We start from the raw sequence: 20,112 nt of genomic DNA, 5'->3' as shown, positions 1-20,112 counted from the left end.
TTCTTCGAGGTGAAATAAATTTTTTCTCCTTTTTAAGAAAATATAATCAAGGCCTATTGCAAAATGCTGCTATTTTTTATAATTTTTGATTGTTGTTGAGCATATTTTACTCAATTCCCAGTTCTTTCTTTTGAACAATATCCAAAAGGTTTAGTGCAGCTATTTTCTGTTGTTACAAATAAGACACTGCTGGTATTCAACATAATGCATGAACAGAGTCAGCAAGGTATAATCTAGTGGATGACTTTTTTATTTCAAATAAACCTTTTCAGATATCCTGTCAGTGTCCTACTTCTTTCTATCCTTAATGTAACAGGTCAGAGTGGATATAGTAAAAACATGCTGTTAATTCTAGGGATAGCTGCTAACTTAGTTCCTGCTTAGAATAGTCATGAACTGCTTGGCAACATCTTTGCAACAGAAATAATGCAACTCAAACACACTGAAAATACACTGCTGCAAATAAATTTTGGTAAGTCATACTCGTAAGTACAGCACAAAAATTAAACTAAAGTAAGAAATGAGACAAAAAGTCTAGATGGATATACTTAAGTGAAAAAGTCAACTTCTGGAGAACTCTAAGGAGGAGACCGTGATGGAGCTAAAGCAGAAAAAGTGAGAAGAGTTTTGTCTTAACCCAACAAAACTTCTAGGATGAAAAATTAGGAATATCTAAAAAGCTTTCTTTGCTTTTCCCCCTATTCCTCTCCCCCACACCAAGACATCTATGCAAAAATTAGTAAGTTTGGTCAATACTTCAAAGTACCTTGTATTTTATTGCATTTACAAAGCAAGATAGCAGCAGCATAACTGCAGATACAAAGCCAGAAGAAGGTTATGACAGAAAAATGCAGAACAAGTAGAAAGATTCAAAACTTAAAAGGCAAGAAAAACATTGCACTGTTATTGAAGATTATACTACAGGAAAACTGTTTTTTAAAGATTCAGAGACTACTTGTATTATATTAATTTTGGGTCTGAGAGGAAATTCAGTTATAATATTCTCATCTTACTTCAAATATTTAAACAGCACAGAGCTTATCTATAAAAGCATCCAGAAGCCAACTTGCATGCCACAAATCAAAACTGAAGATCATTCATACCAATTAATCATCACTACCGAATGCAAATTTTATTGTTCTTTACTCCTAGAGATAGCAAAATTAAATGCAGAATACCCTGTTGATAATCAGCCACAGAATGAAAGTGTCTTTTTCATGTGGCACACCTCAGTTTCTGTTCCAGGACCCATTTACTGCTGAAGCTTGTTTATGTGAAAACCTGTTATCATTTTTTCACATAGTACCACAAACACCGAACCCTCAGCACAAGCATTTGTCCTCTGGCAAATTTGGCACCAGCAACTTGAACTGTTTTTCCTTGTCATGAGCAATTGTAACAATTCATTCCTGTTCATGACTTGGTCATTAAATGTAATTCAAACACCATGTATGTAGGGGTTTGATGGTGAAGCAATGTTTCATAAGGGTTGGTGGAAGGCGATCATTAAAACCAAAAAAGTAACATCCTAGTTTGGCATCATCAAAGTTTGACAATTTGCACACATAGGACACCCTAAAACACACAGATTTCGAAGTCGTATAGTAAAAAGTGAAAATTGGACATGAGGAGAGAAAATGAATGCTAAAGGAAGTTGTAGGAAAGGATGTAGCATATCAAGAACAACTTGGATATCCAGATATGAACAGATACACAGACATACAAATCAAAGCAAATACTGAAATGGTTAATGGCTGGTTTCATTTCTAAAGGTATTTTTTAAAATAGCAATTTTGCATTATATTATGCACAAGTTTGTATTATTTCCCTGTATAAATTAGACAACAAACTCAGAGACAAAACAAATAAATGGAAAAAAATAACCTAGTAGTAAAATACAATAGCAGATGGACATCAGTCTCCACGGCAAGGAGGGGAGGCAGAAGTGGGATGTATTTTTCAGTTTAGGTGGCAAAACACAACTCACTTCATGCTGTAACAAACTACACAATACTTACAGCAGGAACATATTTAGATTAAAGTGGAAAGTTCAAGAAGTTCAAGTATTTCAGTATTCTGTTCCCCTGCCTTCCTGAAGGAGAGGACACAATGCAACACAGTCCCTTTACAGCACCCATAGTCCGTGCGGGATGCTGGGGAGGAAACGGGGCACAGCAGGGAGGCGGATGGAAACAGTTAAAGCATCCAACTCCATGTCTTCCACTCCCTCCTAATGAAACACAGAAGGCAGTGCCCAGGTTTTGAGAGGTTAAGGGAGGCATGCTGTCCAAGGTAATGCACAGCAAGCTACAAAACAAATACCCTAAAATATGTAAGGATTTTAATATTGCATGATTGTACAAGTGATAAAAGTCAGTGCCTTCTTATCTGCCACACACTGTTATAAAACAGAGTGCTGGTGATCGCCAAAGAAAGGTACTTTTTGTCTGTAGCTGTGCAAACCACACTGCAGCAATTTGAGAGCAGCAGTATACAGGTTTGTTGTCTGAGACATCAGATGCATCATACAAAATGTAAGGACCAATATACTGGAAAGAACGCTCATTAAACGAGGAATGAGTTTAGGACCAGTCCAACACCTATTTACATCAGCTTTACTCTCAGTATGAAAGACAAAGAACAAACAGAGTAGCAGTTCTGAGATACGAAACCTGTAATATCAGCAGAAGGCAAACACAGAAAAGACATTGCAGAAATATGTCAGCTCTTAGGAATTTCTACTTTGTGGAGAATAAATCTAAGTATGAACTCTTTTAATCCAAAGGCTGATAAAGATTGACAAAGTGGTGCTGAGTTGTACTTCACTTGGTGACAGAACTAATTGTCCTATGATTGTTCAATTCTGTTTTGAGACACATTTTAATGAAAACTAATCAGTAGTGGCACATGCTGCAGAGTGCTTGTGTGATGCCTGCATGATACTTTGGACTACCTATTTCACTAGCAGCCATTATTAGATTTGTACCCCTTAACATGGTCTTGTAATCAGTCCCAGTGCTAGCTGACTGCATCTATTCCTCTTCCAGTCCATTTTAGCAACTTGATCGACATGAAAGATATTATTCCTTGATCTCTCAACAGAAGAAGACTTTGCAAGCACAGGAAGGTGAAGGAGGTTAAACTGGCATTGATTATTGAAAACACATTAATAATTTATTACTTAGCAGCCTCGACATCAATCTGTTGTGCACATGGCTCTTTCTGCAAGACTCCCAAGATGCCTTAAATGACTCTCAGTATACATATTGGAAAACAGAATAAATTTAGGACTATCATAACATGAAGATTCCTTGATGTGCTGCACTAAAAAGCACCTAGCCTTTATGGAAACCCTGAGTACTTTCCAATGTCTTCCCTGGAATACATGCAGTAGTTATTTTATTTTACTTTTAACTTCCTCAAGTAGGAAAATGGTCATGTTAATCACTTAAGGACACTGTAGCATTTCTCATCATGGAAGACCCTCTTTCGTCCTTATCAAAAACTATTTTAAGCTTTATGTTTTAATTCCATAATTAAGTTTTCTATTAGACCTTTTTAACACAGAAAAGACATAAAGGAGTTTGCTTTCCAGTTCAAACAGCTCTTTGTAAGAAACATTATCTTTACTGCTACAGACCTTATCTTCTACTTGGTTGCTAAAACAGTACTCTAAAGCAATTTCCACTGAAATATCTCCGTGTGCTGTATGGGAAAAAAATCAGAGCTCTATCCAAAGTATTTTCCAATAATTTAAAGGTCTTGCAGGAGATCGCATCATCCAAACTTTACTGATGACCTTGACAGTCAGATTCTGACTGTAATTACATTATAGCTGCTACCATAAAATACACAATAACAACTTCCATTCTGGTAACCACTCAAACACTTACCCAAAACACTCACTCAATACTGTTTAAGATTTGGCAGGGCAGTCCACAAAAACAAGAACATTTCCTCCCTGTGAAACACTCCATTTCCTCCCTCTTCACCTATTCCCTTCTAAATATAGACTCGCCTCCAGCTTTTTTTCATTACTGTACACCTTACAGACAAAAGGATTAATTCCTCATCTAAGTCAAAGTCAGAACTTCCATTTACTTTTAATGACACATCTAAATGAACTCCAAGGCTAAAGAGTGGTCTCTTAACTACTGGAGATGTTGTCCAGAAGTCAAAAAAACCCAAGCAGTGATTTATTTTGAGGGCTAACCTTCTCAGCTTTTTCAACTGCAAAACAGGCAGCTTTTAAGATTACACAGTGAAACAAAAGAATATATGAGAATATAAACCAAACTGCTCATAGAGGCACTGTATTAAGCATTTCTGAATTATTACACTGTGTAGTGTATATCAGTATTCATACTACACAAATTCCTGGTAGCACTTTCATCCAACTATTTTTAGCTTTTAAATGTGAAGTAAGGAAAAAAAAATAAAAATGCGATTTTTGTTTGTTTTTTGTTTGTTTATGTTTGTTTTTTTAATTAAAGCAGCATATTTGTAATGATGAAATGAAGTTAAATTTTCTTCTTACCTCTTAAACCAGATCTTAAGCATTCAATGTATACTATTCTCAGAATGTGTGACTAACAGGGTGAAAATACATCTTGTAGTCTTTGATCTATTTTTCTATTTAATCAAATTTATATTATCACAGTATTCTTGTAGTTGACTGTAGTATTCTTGTACTGACATCCTGAATAAAATGATGTACAGATACTACTTGCCACAGTTACAACTTGCTCCTTAAAATCTCATGCAAAAGCAAAGAATGTAAATGCAATTGCCACTTGGATTCAACAGAAACACAGCTGAACCAATCATTAATAGGTATCCTTCACAGAAAAGCTGCATAATCTGATAAACAGAAGAGCAAAAAGTTTTAACAATATTACAAGAAGTGTTAACACTATTTATTTGCACATTCCTCCTCACTGAGTTCCCCTCAGTGTGAGCGTAGCAGGCTTGTGTTATTTCTGTATATTAGTTCAAATTTCTCTGCAATCAATCCCTTGGAATAGAATTCTCACAAGTACTCTGCGCCAGATAAATCCAGGTGAAGTGCTATTCCATAGAAAAACATTCAACATTTCCTTTTTTTCTTGCATTGCAACAGCCTGGCTGAGATAATATATTATTGCAACCATGACAAGGTAGGCATTTTACCAGGGAAGTCTGAAAAATATGTTCCACTAATTGACGAGAATGCTGCTAAAGAAAAGGATTTATTTAACTTATTGTTGTTATTATGACATTTAATACTCAAATCTCACCCAGAAAATTGTACCTGTTTGTGGGAGGAGGTTTTATGTTATTTTTTACTCCCAACCAAACTCCAAAGGAACACAGACTGGAAAAAGGGAAAAAAGATATAATCTGCTAACAGCATGAATCCCTGAAGCATCAGTACCACATATTTGATTTGGGAGAAAACAACCAAATGCATAAGTCACATCTGCTTAAAAGAAACCCAAGCAAGCAACATAACCCAAAAATAAACAAGACAACACAAAAAATTCCACAAACTACATGTTTTCTGTTGCCATTTTCAATGGAAGACTTTTATTTAACATCTAATGTATAGATGTTAAATAAAGTTTTGCTAAGGATAATTAGTCACCAAAGAAGTGGATATAGTATTGCAACATACAAAGATGTTTTAAATATTTTTGAATATTATGGATTTTTCAGCAGTAATATATACACACCTCAGAGGTTCAGTAAACTCCACCAGACATGACTCCACAGACACAGTAGAACATAAGGGTTCATGTTTGGTAACCCACAAAAAAGAAGTTAGTGCAGATAAAACTTTTCATATTAAAACGTGAAATTTTGATATTTCTATCCTCAGAAGACAAAACTTTAACGGTCCACTGACACAAAACTGAAAGGAAGGTTTCAAAGCCTGCTTTAATTCCAGAGTTCTTTCCATAAATTTGAATCAGCATGTTGATCTACACCAATGCACAACCGTGGCATTACTTTTCCGAACAGTTTTTGTTACTAATTATTGCTAGACTTTGCTCAAATCACAGACCAGAACTATGTTAAATGTTCCACACAGGAGCATTCTTAATCAAGGATTATTCAAGAGGCTCACGTAAGCACGAGAATCTCTTACACATATTCAAGCAACATCCCACAGACAGAATACTTTCAGTTAGAAGAACTGGGGAAACAATATTTCTACAGCTAAGGAATCTTCCTTGACTGTGTTCTTGCATGGGGATACATATTTTCAGTACACATTCTCGGAGAAATTCTGACAGATGCTCATTAGGAAACAGAATTTTAACATCACTTGGCAAAACTGTACTTATTCCATTATCTTTCAAATTTCAAATCTTGTTTGGACAGCAAATGACAATTCTAAACATAATAACCTCATTAAAGTGTCAGTAAGTGTGCAAATAAATACAGAAAAAAATTACAATACTCTAACACGTACCGTCCACATTCATTCATGCAAATTCTCAGCTCTTTATAAAACCTAAAATTAACAGGGCATTGGTGTGCTGGCAGGTAGTTGTAATTATCTTCTCATGTTTCTGAAGGTATTTTAGAATCACCAAATCCATGCATGGACAAAACAACAGCAGAGGCAAACCAGCTGACAGAAGTCTGAACACCCACAAAGATGATAGAAAATACTGTTTGATACAGCTACTTACATCATGGCCTACGAGTTCTGTCTGCGTGGATTTATCTGCTTGGGAAGCAAGAGCCCTCTGAAAGCACTGAGCCTTTTCCTGTAGAACAAAATAACATTGCATAGGTGAGTCATGTTTTTCCCTGCTGGGCTTTGCAGCTCCAAATATCCAGATAAATTCAAAACTCAAACCTTTGCCTCTCTAAAGACCAAGAAGGGACCAAACAATTTATTTTAAAAATATTTTTAGGATCAGCCAAAGTACTTCTAGGTGACTTCTTAGTACTTCTAGGTGACTTTTTAAGAGAGAGCATAAATGAACATCTTTGCCTACCATTCTGTGTGTTACTGCCTCTTATTGAAATAAACAGCATGAAAGTACATTTGCAGGTGACACGGATAAGAGCATGAAAAACTTTTATACCCTGGGTTCATCCTAATTAGCAAAAAGGCAGGAAAACTGTTGGCTGTTTTAACAGCAACATCGCCCAGAAGATTCATTGCACCCCCCTCTCTGAAGTGTGTGTGCGTATCAGAGGGTGTGTGCTGAGGGGAGAGACAGAGAAAATGGATGGACATTTTCTCAATCGTTACAGTTGCTTACATTATTGAGATTACTGACTGTGGTATTTCAACAACCTTAGGGAAAAGCATTAGATCATGACCAATAAAGATCATGTTTCTGTTTATTTCTTCACATGGGAATAAGTTCACACGTAGTTTATATCTCAAACTATCTCTGGTACAAGAGTTTCATGGTTTGAATGCTTACTATTTTATTACTATGTTTCTAGTAAGTCACCAAAAGGTGCTGAAATAGGAAGACAACAGACATCAGCTGATAACTGATGCAAGTAAAAATATTACAGATAAAATTGAAAAGTGAAATGTAAGATTAAAAAGTGAGAAAATGACTTAATCTTCACTACTGAAGGACAAATAGTAGGAAAAAAGTAGAGTCAGTTACTTAGATTTAGTGAGTCAGTATAGGTTAATATGTCTTGAAACATGACACTGGCTTTCTAAAACATTCCTTCTCTGAACAGAAGAGTACCAAAACAACTTTCACAGCTTTGACTGTGAACAGATCAAAGTTATTTTTTGTGACTGTTTTCTTATCCCATTCCCTACCAGTGACAGCATGGTGACCACTTGTGGTGCTTTGTTTAATTGCAAATTCCAAAAAGAAAATGCTTGAAAATTACTTTGAATAGTCATATCAAACCAAGGAACCAAATTTACTGCTCCAACTATTTTGGAGGAATCAAAACTCTAGTGTCCAGTACAGCTGTGGCTTTCATCCCTAAGGAATGTATTTTGTCTAGTTGATAGCATATTAAAGATTTTTTTTTCTTAATGGCTGTTTCACCTTTATTGTTACTTAGATTAAAAAAATTAAAATCTCATAAGTTAATTTTTTACCTCTCTCCTATAGTGTGTATAGATTATTCTAAAACCTTATGAAGACAAATGTGGTGTTTTCACATTTTGTCTCAGCATACATCCAGAACAGCCTCCAGATGTGACCAACACTGCAGTCACATTTACAACTTAGAAGCGATTGTTTCCCTTGCTTCAGGCATTTACCCCACTGTGAATAACAACTTATGTTCACCACAGAACTGGGGAGAAAAAGCTGTTCTTCAGAAGACTTATAAAAATACAAAGTCTTTTAATTCTGATGTACTTTGGGATTAAACTTAATCAACAGCAGCAGTTAGGCAGAGAGCAAAGGGATAACAAGTAGAAAAAAACTTGCCCTCCACCATCTATTCTACCTCATTTACAGACTACAATGAGCTACAGAATTGACTTTATGACAGCTATTTCCATAGAAATTGAGTCCCTATTGGTTTGAGTCTCAGTTTGGGAAGAAAACATATCATATAGAGCATAGCTCTAGTCATCAGCTGCAGTACAGCTGAGTCACATCACACTTGAAAACACTTTGTGAAGCCCAGCAAAAAGCCCAGCTGCCTCTTGAGCACAGCATGAGAAAACAGCTACAGCTTGGTTCAGCTATCCACACATAAATGTACTAAGAACTGAGGTGCTAAATAGCCACAACAAATTTAGAAGCATTACTCTGGAATCGCAGTGACAAACAGGTGTGACCATCCCCAAGGGAACTATTCCACTCATCAGGACAAAAACATGAGAAAACTTGGTGGGAATGCACCCAAGTAAGCACAAATGAGGGTTATAATTCTGTCAAATCACTATAAAGAACAAACACCAAAACAACACAGAATTTCAGTGAACATTTCACAGCTTTCACATACAACTCTTAGACAAACTGAAATAGTTTCTCAGTTATTACATTATGAGACTTTGTAAAACAAGGCAAATTTCTATGCATATGGTAAATATGGCATCTGAAATGAAAGACAGCACACCTTCTGCTTTGATTTCTATCAGAACATGATATCCAGCTATGAATCAAGAAAGGCTAAGACAAGCCCGTCTCCAAGCAGTTTGCAATTAGTTCCATAATTAGTTACCGCCAAGTCTGGAAACGTTGAATGAAAAAAAAACCGTTTCTAAAAATGCAATCACTTCGTAATAGCTCTTTGAAGATCAACAATATTTAGCAAGGTTTAAAATCTCTGACAGAGTTACAAGTCCTGCTGTAGACACGCCAGCTAACCTTACAGTACTCCAAAGGTTTACTAGATCCTAACCAGAGAGGGTTGTTACTGTTTTATTTTTAAGTTTTAAAATCCTTATAATCCCAAGAATTCTTAAACTTTTCATCCCCAAGTTCTGCATCGTAAAAACTCTTCTCCTTTGCTGAGTGCTGTATGACCTTACCAATAAAAGATGACTCCAAGCTTTGAGAGCCCAGTCTAATCAGAAAGAGAAAACACATAAAAAGTGAATCCCCTAATCCACTGAGCTGACAAATGTCAGAGACAGGAAAAGTCTTAAAAACAGTATCTTCTGACTCATTTATTTGACTGGACCTTGCTGTACTGTAAACATTGCCGTTACTACTCATGTATGTACTGCAATATTAAAACTAAATGTTTACAGGTATGTGAGACCATCTCAGAATTTCAGAACAAGGATTTTGAAAATATACCTGAGTTTTTAAGTTATTTTTCAAAAGAATGCTGGGAAGATGCTTTAAAATATAGCATTAAACAGTGGGAGATACCTGTTTCTACCACATGAAAAAAAACCCCTATTGCATTTCTTGGATCAGGAGAATTTTTTGACAATAGATGTATTTTGATTAATTATTTACCATTTTATCTGTTGCATCAACAGAATGCCAAATTGCTATTACAATTTATATTTTAAAGCAATACCTGTATACTGTTTATTTCTATCATTCAGTCATTCTGTAAATCTGAAGAGCGAGTTATCATTTCCTTACTGATTATGTCTCCCATGGCTACTTCTAGATATAAGTTTATGTACAGACGTCACTGAAAATATAGAGGAACTATGTCTAGTGATCACCTCTCTCAAAAAAAAAAAAAAAAAAAAAAAAAAATCACAGACACACATATGGCCCAGACATGGCCATGTGTGCTTTGAATAATGCAATGCAATAAAAAATTTATGTGGTCACACTCTGTGAATAATATGGCCATAACAAGTGATGCCAATCTTAACACCCCAACAACAAAAACAAAAACCAAGACCTGAGAAAGTTATTGGAAGGACAGGAAAAACAAGCAGCTGTGCAGTCATAACCCTTCAAAAGGCTGACACATCAAGTACGGGAGTTCATGTAGAAATTATCTCTACAAATAGTCCTGGACTTTTAATAAGCATTGTTGTTAGTTCTAATTTGTGTTATGGTTGCACCCAGGTGTCCAAGGAGATATTACGAAGTCTTATAGTAGCTCATCTAATAAAGAAGTCTTTCTCTCTCAACCCATATATACTTGGATTATCACTACCACACCGACTGCTAGGACGACCCAGACAAATAAAATCCTTTCCCAAAATCTAGAACACCCAACAGGCAAGATGAGGAGACAGTTTGATAACTCAGAAATGGTGATACTGGGACACCAAGCCTTACAGCAGGAAAACACAAAAAACCTCACATTAGCACTGTTAACTTGATCATCCCACAAATATTTTAAGAAAGATAGTCAATAAGTGATCTATTTTTCAAGGTCATGTGAAGCCACATGAAGAGTTATGGAGTGCTGTATAAAGATGTAGTCCAAATCTCATGTCCTGGAAAAGCACACTTCCTCACACCATTAAATTCAACACACTCAGCTAGGAATTTCTAGGCTCAGTTGCCTTCTCAGAGCCCACAACAGAGGAGTATTCAGTACAACACTGAATTGCAAGATTGCTGCAAAGAAGAGCTACACATTGGGGTTCAGAGACCCAACTTGCACACCACTGATTCACAGTACTTTTACACAGCATTTTTATCTAAACAGATATCACAGATATGGCAGTGGAATTCTCTTCAATTAGTGCTCTCATTTACTTAAGTGAACAGTATTAAACAGCCTCTCTTAAGATACGAGACAAGGTAATGGTTTTATACACACCAATTTTTGACCCATCAGCTTTAAAGTACTTGATCATCAAGAATAAGCAGGTTTAAATCCATCTAAGTTGTGCTTTTCTTATGTTTACTAGCTGAAAATGGAGATGAGACAAAGTCTTTAATTAAATTGCTTGCAAACTCATGTTCAGGTTTTTCAGAAGTAACTGCAACTTAGGAAGTCCTCCTCCTTAAACAAGGATATAAACATAATTATTTCAAGTATTTGTCTCATGGGAGTAGTACAGTACCTTTTTCATAGTCTAGCATGAACTAAGAACCTGGAGTAGGACAAAATTGATTAGATAGATTATTCCTGCCCTTCTGCTTCCACTGAAATAAACTGGCACAACATCACCTCCAGTTGGTATGCTCGTGATTCAGCTGGCAGAGTTGTGCTGACACACACACACACAAAGCTAACATGTAGATGGACACAGAACCTACCAAATTTAGTTAAGAAAGGAAGCACCATTTATAACTTTGGGTTTTTTTCTTCCTTTATCTCTTTTCAGAACAACCACATTTACCACTTCTATGGTGTACATGACTTTAAATGCTGCCAGGTTCTGCATGGGTACACAAACAGAATTTCAGTCTGTCCAAAACACCTGTTTTAGAAGGGCTGGGGTTATCTTTTCATAATTTCTTTCATGGGTTTTTTTGGTGACTATCACTATTCATCAAAGGAAAAACTCTGTGGTTAAACAAATACAATACAACGGAAGAGCATTATGAAAATCCTGTAGCACTACTAACAGATGATTCTGCAAAAGATTTAATATAAGGTTTTACTTGGGCAAGCTGTTTTATTAACTTTTGAAATTATCAAAGGCATTTGTCAACTTTTTGTTATATTTTTCTTCCCTGCCTACCATGTGAAATGCTAACGTCCTTCAGGCCTTTAAGTGAAGATATTTAAGTGCATTGCCTGTCAAATACTTCAGATATTTCTGTTGGTTTGAGGTTTCCATGCCTCCATGCACACAGGAACGTTGGTAGGATGTGATTCACGTCAGTGCCAGTCACTTGACACATAGATTTAACAGAATGTGCATTAGACAGAGCGCAAGAACCATTAAATCAGCACAGTCCAAATTGCAACTGTTGTTTATTGAAGGCTTCTGGCATTAATTAAACCTCACACAGCTAAGTATTTATAACAATTTTACAGATTGCTGTCCTGAGGAATAAGATTAATGATTGTGGCATTAGGAGCATACAGTACAAATGCAATGAAAGGGCCATTTTCGAGTTGTCCCAGTAGCAACTGCATGAGACAGGCAGATTTTGATCATTTGTTGGTCAAATGAATAGAGAAGAATCATCACATCAATCAAATAATTGCTGCCACCATGGAAATCAACAAATCCCTGGACTAATCTCTGTGCTAAATAAGGCTGCAGTTTTATTCACTGATATCAACAACATATAATCCCTGCATCATTGTAAATATACCCAGCACCTTTGAAAACAACCCACAGCTGCCACTCTAAGTTGTTCCCCCTGTGACATAACGACAATTACTCAATAAATTATTTGTACATTTTGGCAGGTGTTTTGAACAGAACCATTAGTTTGGGTTTAGCATGGCCAGAACAGGACAACTCTTTGAGTTGTTTTTGTCCTGCACTTGTGTGCAACCCATTAAATGTACACATTCAAATGCACACACTGGAAGTGATCACGCTGCCTGTCCTTCTAATTATTTTTTTACAGTGGTCAATACTAACTGGTCCAAGCAACAGAGTGAGTTTTATGAAAATCACTGTCTGGACAAATAAGAAGGGCCTCAGCTGGCAAGAGGCTTCGGCATGAGCTTCAACCTGAAAGTCAGCCCATAGGCAACCAGCAGAGAGCTGCGTAGTGCCTTCTGCCCAGGTAACACTTTGGAGCCAGAAGGGTCTGTAGAGATTATATGGGAAAGTGAGGCATGGAAAATTATAGGGAAACAGAGAGCTTCAATAAGAGAGTAAGGAGACATACTCAGAACAGGATTTAGTGGTACAGCTGAGGAAAAAGCTTCAGTCACTACACCAGGCACTTGCACTGCAAAGACTTTTTCCTGGGCAATTAACTGCTTAAGCAAGGACCAAAAGGCACTTCCACCCTTTGTGAACCTTCTCTCAGGGAAGACACAGCATGGTTTTTGACAGTAATTGACACTGGAATGTTATTAAACTAGATAGCATTTTACTGTGAATTCACGTTCATCACTCATGCCCTCCATTCTTACCCAGTCACCTCAACTGAGACATTGAAAATGAAGTATGAAGCATATCATATTCAATTTCGTAAGACAAACCCAACACACTTTAATATGCATTATCAGGCATTCCAAATACTATTGCACATCTAACCAAGGCCCAAAAGTAATTTTCAGCAGCTTTGTACTGGTTTGTCTGAGCAGAATAGTTTTGACCAGACAACAAAATTTTCTTTCACTTTTACAATACCAAAGAAATCCAGAAGAGAGGAGCATATCAATCTCCTTTCAAACAAGTCTTTAATTAATTCAGAAACTTCCCCAGTGATGGGAGTTTGACTTAATGAGAGCTGTGAGACTGTTACAAATTCTACAGCAAACTGTTTGGATGCTGGGACTTAGTCAAGCATCTTAGCAATAACATTTTGACTTCAACTGGTGAAACTAATAAAATATGTAGCAAACTATTTTCATTATCATATAAAAGTTGGAGTTCTCCAAGCACCTGCAAATGATAATAAAAAGTATTATATTGTGCAAGGAAAGTAACCATTACATTCAGGTTTTTGGTATGATTCATATGCAGAAAGCAACTGTTGCACAAAGATCAAAGTAAGATTTTTCTTATTATTTCCAGAAGAATTACACAATCTTCAGGAAAGAGTATTGAAAAAAGACATGTCCTTTTTTCTTCCTTTTAAAAATAAAATTTCTCACCATTAAGGAAATGGTGACTAGACCTTTATTTCCCACTGACATATTTCATAAGCAAAACACGTTGCTGTGGTCCCCAGATTGCTGCTGCAATCAAACCAAAAAGGATGACTTATAATCATGACCATAAAGCAGCTGTCACATAAAACTGTTCAAAGAGGGGAAATCACAACTGAAACTATGATATATTCATAAAAACATGAGAATTATGTTATACAAGTCTGAAGAGACACTCTGATACTTCTTACAGTGTTTTTCAGACAAAAGAGGAATAAATTCTCATTTTGCCTCAGAAAATAAGAAGTGAAAGAGATGATGGTGAATCTACAGCACTTGAAAAACATTAATAGTTTACACTGTAACATAAATTCACTCTACCAAATAAACCATCTTTATTGCCTCATAATCAGCCTGTTGGTACACTATTGTTGATAAAATTGTTTTGCTAAAATTTTTACAAGGGTTTTTTAATGCCGTCCCAGTGCTGTCTCAGCTCATAATGCTTACCTTCTATCAAAAAAGGATTTGTTTGCAAATGCTGCTTTTAGATAAGCCAGTGTTGCCCAGGAAGATGCCTCATTTCTCAACACATGTAGAAGAGAGATGAATCCTGTCTGTTGGCCAAAGACCAGGGACTCCCTCTGATATCCAAGGGTAAACAAAAAAAGACAGCTTTGAAACAACAGGACTTTCACACTAAGCAGGGTAAAAGATGCAGTGAATGGCTGCAGTAGAAGATGGAGCTATAAAACTACAAACACGGTCCAGCTGGATTGCACCAGCGAGCAGCAGAGATCCTTTGGGGGTTAATAAATAAACAGGTATAAAGCAGTTCAGGAGATCCCTTGAGCTGCAAAGTGATGGACTGGGAGAGCATCGAAGAAAATATCACATTTCTTTGCATGCCAGCTTTTCTGAAAGCAGCTGCTTGTGGCCACTGCTGGAGACAGACAGCTGAAGGGCTGCATAAACCCTCGCGCTGACCCAGTACAGTTTTTCTTATTTCATATTCTAAAGACGGATCCAAATCCACTCTGTTTTGTAATTCTGCAATAGCAGACTCTCAAGAAGTCAGCTCATATGGTTTCAATGGACAAGAAAATTGGTTTCCTCTGCTTTTCATCCAGCTGTTCCTTGTTTCTTAATAACTAGAAGATATTTTGTGTAGACACAATAAAACCCACCTGCTTAATCTAAAACAAATTCAGACAACCTACTTTAACCTATAACTCTTTGGGAGACATATGGCAGATCTTTATCAATTTTCAAAATTTCAAACTGAATGGAAGTTATCAAACATGCCAAAGAAACAGGTATTTTATTAACATGGATGTAAAAAGAGACTCTAAAAGACCCTCTCTAAAGGTGCATCCAAAAGCTAGTGGCAAAAGCATTTACCTGTGAGACTTTGGGAGTAGCAACCTATGCCTCTGCACCATACTACTGCTATTTGGTTCAGATTTCTGTTTTCTTCAGAAACTTCCTGCACCGTCCTCTCTCTATCTGTGGATTTAGTAATCAGATTATCACCTACAGTCATTAAGTACAAGCCATGCAAAAAGCTCATCCCATTTTTGGATGATTTAACAAAGTCAAAAAAGGTAAAAATCTTGATTTTGCTCTATTCCTTAAATGGGTTTTGCAGAACCCAAATCAGACTATGTCTTTCTCGGGTTTTTGGGGGTTTTTTTATAACCAATCATTCAATCCACTTGTTTCCTGATTTTCTGGTATTGAAACAAACTCATTCAACAGACCAACAAGTCAGAACATCACTGAACTTTCCAAGTCAGATGTATATGAATAAACTGGTTCAGATTGCTGCCTATTTCATAATCACAGAAGGTTTGACATTTTCATGTCTTGAGCTTTTATGGTGTGCTGTTCCATTCACAGCAACCAAGAGTCTCATTCCTCCAGATCCGACTCATTAACAGAAGGCTGTCACACGTCTATTTCCAAATTGCATAAAAAATGAAATACAAAAGCAGAAAATAAAACAGAATTACCTGAGCAAATGTAATTTTTAAAGTAGAGATACTATCAGAAATCTTGTTTTCTAGGGAAAAATAGCTGAGTTTTTCATGAGTTCCACAGAATTTCTCAAGTAGATTGTCTTAAGCTTTCAGGTTCTTCTAGCTATTTGTTTAAGAAATACTGCAGAAAGAAACGGATTTGTTATTTACATGCACCACTCTGTATCAAGAGTGGAACGCTTGAGAAGTGATGCAGTTTTCAATATTCTTAGGAAGAGATGTTCAGTTTATTCTGTTTACACTAGCTTTTTTAGCATCACTTACAGAGACAGTATTTGCTTTCCTGTCAGAATATGCACACAAGTAGAAGTAAAGAAAACTACTATTTTTTGAAGCGCCCAAATTGCACCCAACCTGTGAAAGACACAGTTATTTTTGGCAGCTTAAGTCTCCTATTCTAGCACAGTGACTATGGTAGACATTACAAACAGCTGAATTTTCCTTATTTCTGTTCTTCTGAGTGCATTTCATTTCTATCCTAGTCTTAGCTTGTTTTCCTGAGGCACCCCAGAGATCTTCCATGACATTTGATCCTATATATTCAGCTCTATTCCATTCACATGCAAAGTTTTACCTGCTGCCCAGAATATAATGTTCCATTAGTTGTTTTGTTTGTTTACTGGTCCTGGTGGAGGTCACTACACAGACTCTCAACTAGAAGGAAACCACATCATGCAGAGACATAGTCAAAGAACTTACACGAAACACAAGGAATGGGAAACACAAATCATCAGTTTTTCAGTGGCTATAAAAACTGGGGTTATAAGAGAACTACAGATGACCATCTTTAGTCCTATAGCTGGTCTCTCACAGCTCAGGTGGTACAATTCAAGCTTAGCTTTCTTAGGCTGGTGTAATTTGTATAATCTTTACATTGTTAAAGATAGTGACCCAAAAATGCATTTTATTCCACCGGAAAAAAACGGGGAAAAGGAAAAAAAGCAACACTAACCCCGCCCCCCCCAAACTGCACGTGCAGCTTCCTCATTATCAGTGAACAGGATAGTTAAGAATTGGACTCAAATGCTACAAACCTAAAATTCTGGCACAAAATTCTCAGCTCTATTCATCTGAGTTCAAGTCCTCTTTTCTCTTTTCATGTGCACTAGATTTTGAGATGACCATCTCTTGTATTCCTTGCTTTCCACTCATGTTATCTCCTTGTAGACCTGTTCCTTCCTTACTTTGTAACTTTTCCTGATCCTTTCTTTCCTTGCTACAAAATGACTGATAACCTTTGTTCTTTTTCTGCCAGTGAGACACTTGGCTCTTCCCTTTAGACTTCAGTCTGATACATCTCTTCAGTCTCTTAAATCCAAGGTCTCTCCCCACTGCAGTAACTTCAGTTCAGGGGCAGTCACAACAACTGGCTTCTAAAGTGCCAGGGCTACCACCTTTTTCAGAGTTCTTTCTGAAGAAGTAAAGGTGTCGCAGAGGGGACAAAAAATGGAACTCAGTTCACTGCAGAAGTTATCTTTGAACTGATACTTTTATGGCATTAGAACATCCTGAGGCACAAAAATACAAACACACCATCTTTGTTATTCTCTTTACCTTCTTATTTTTATCCCAGCAAGGAGAGCACCTGTTTTCTCCATCACAGGATAACTTACAAACTGAGTACATTTGCTTTACATTATATCCTAAATGTGAATCTAGACTTTTAAGTTAAGGCCAACAACCCTTTGAAGGGCAGGGCGACATCCTTCGCTTTCTGCTTCCTCTTCCAACCACTGCCTCACACAGGATGTTTCCATTCCTTCATCTGGCCAAGCTCCAGGAAGTTACCCTGCAACCAACAGTGGAGCTACAGCTGAGTGTGCAGCTGAGACTCCACAATATCATCCTGAGTACAGGATTTCCCAGTCACACTAATGGCAGAGCAGCACAGCCTCCATCACACTGCATGGCACCAGTCTTCACCCTATTTTCCTACATCTTCCCCATTGCCAGAACTCCTCTGCCTTCAGCCAAACAGCCTGCACAGCCCAGATTTAATGGAAAAAACTGAGCTGACTGGGACATTAAATAGGTCAACATGGAGGACACAGCCAATGCCCCTTGTCAATACACATTCCTGCATTACCAAGTTCTCAGAAGAGAAACTAAGACCACCCTTTTCATTAATAAATTTTCACTAAATATATGTTTATGCACAGACACCAAAGTCAGTGAAGAAGGAGAGGAGGAGGTGCTCCAGACACTGGAGCAGAGATTCCCCTGCAGCTTGAGGTGAAGTCCATGGTGAAGCAGCTGTGCCCCTGCAGCCTGTGGAGGTCCAAGGTTGGGCAGAGATCCACGTGCAGCCCATGGAAAACTCCATGATGGAGAAGGTGGATGGCCAAAGGAGTCTCCGACTCTCTTTGAAGCCTGTGCTAGGAGGAGACTCCCAGTAGGACCTGTGGCCCCATGGAGATCGGAGACCACACTGGAGCAGGTCTGCTGGCAGGACCTGTGACCTCATGGGGCACTGACCCTGGAACAGTCTGTTCCTGAAAGACTGGACCCCATGGAAGGGATCCTGGATCAGTTTGTGAAGAACTGCAGCTCGTGGGAAGGACTCATGATGAAAAAGTTGGTGGATTGTCCTCTGTGGGAGGGACCCAATGCTGAAGCAGGGAGAGAGTGTGAAGAAGCTTCCCCATGAGGAAGAAGGAGTGGCAGAGACTGTGTGTGATGAACTGACCACAACCCCATTCCCTGACCCGCTGCAATGCTGTCACAGCGGGCTAGAGAAAATCCAGAGCAAAGTTAAGCCTGGGAAGAAGGGAGGGGTGAGTTGAAGGCATTTTTGAAGATTTGATTTTATTTTATCCTACTCTGATCCTATTTAATCCTATTTGTTTATCCTACTCTGATCTGATTGACAATAAGTTAAACTGACTTCCACAAGACAAGTCCATTCATCTGTGACAGTAATGGGTGAGTGATCTCTCCCTGCCCTTATCTCAGCCCATGAGCCATTAATTATACTTTCTCTCCCCTGTCCAGCTGAGGAGGGCGAGTGATGGAGCAGCTTTGGTGGGCACCTGGCACTTAGCCAGGGTCAGCCCACCACACTTGGTTAACTGTGAGCAAGCAGGAGATGCACTGTGCAGTGGATGTTCCCCCAGACAAGTGGAATGAAATTTTGCATGTAGCAGCAGCACTGTGACTTTACTGCTAGAGGTCAAAATGATGGAAAATTTCGTTACAGTGTCCAAAAGAAAAGTTGCAGAATCTCCTATGACTGTAACATCAGCATTACAACAGTCTCAACTACTTAACTGATACCTGGTAGAGTGTAAGTATCTGCTTTGCACTCTAGAAAAATCCAAAGATCTTGAATTTAACACACATTTTTAGCAATTCATTCTGAGGCAGGGGGGGAAAAAAAAAAAAAAGAAAGGAAAAAAAAAAAAAAAAAGGCTCCAAATCGCATTGCCTTTGATGCTACCCTTCCAGGGAAATCTTTAAATTGGACATAATGAGAGATCCAAGGTCAAAAGGGAAAGGAGATGTGATGTGCCATACCTCTCTCTGAGATACTCTTTCCTCTTCTATTTTCATTCATTTTGCAGTTCAGAAAGGTAGTCACCAGAAATTCAATGTTCTATATCAATGATTCTCACCAAATTGCCTTGCAGTACAGGTCACACAGTTCATATACTCCCCTCTGTTCTGTCTGTTCATGTGTTTCAGCTGACTGCTTTAGACAGGTGGTTTCTTTATCCATCTCTGAATTTCTGTTCCCTAACGTTATTGAGTGGTAGTCTCAGGATGCTATTCTAAAAGAACAATAATTCTGATTTCCCCAAGTGTACTGTGTCATTACAATCTGTCACGTTAGCATATCCATCTTATCACTTCATTCCCCATCCAAAAAGGAAGCTCCAAAATAATGGATACCCTTTAGACTTCCTTTGCAAAAGGGAACCATGAGCACATCATTGTGTTTTAGTCACAAGCACAATGACAGGATACTTCAGTGTAATATCAA

At 37.6% G+C, this 20,112-nt stretch overlaps 1 protein-coding gene across 6 annotated transcripts in view; it reads right to left on the bottom strand.

Annotated features, from left to right (window-relative positions):
* CCSER1 (coiled-coil serine rich protein 1) overlaps window positions 1-20,112 on the bottom strand; it is a 562,152-nt gene that overhangs the window by 237,641 nt on the left and 304,399 nt on the right. For all 6 annotated transcript variants that reach the window (XM_017744239.1, XM_017744243.1, XM_017744241.1 and 3 more), the window contains one exon: window positions 6,678-6,755. In XM_017744239.1, the coding sequence (XP_017599728.1) occupies window positions 6,678-6,755 (78 nt within the window). The remainder of the gene's footprint in view (window positions 1-6,677; window positions 6,756-20,112) is intronic.

Source organism: Corvus brachyrhynchos, unplaced genomic scaffold, assembly GCF_000691975.1.
Source record: "Corvus brachyrhynchos isolate BGI_N302 unplaced genomic scaffold, ASM69197v1 scaffold229, whole genome shotgun sequence".
Classification (NCBI taxonomy): Eukaryota; Metazoa; Chordata; class Aves; order Passeriformes; family Corvidae; genus Corvus; species Corvus brachyrhynchos.
Note: the sequence above shows the minus strand (reverse complement) of the source record. Positions and strands in the feature narration are given on the sequence as shown.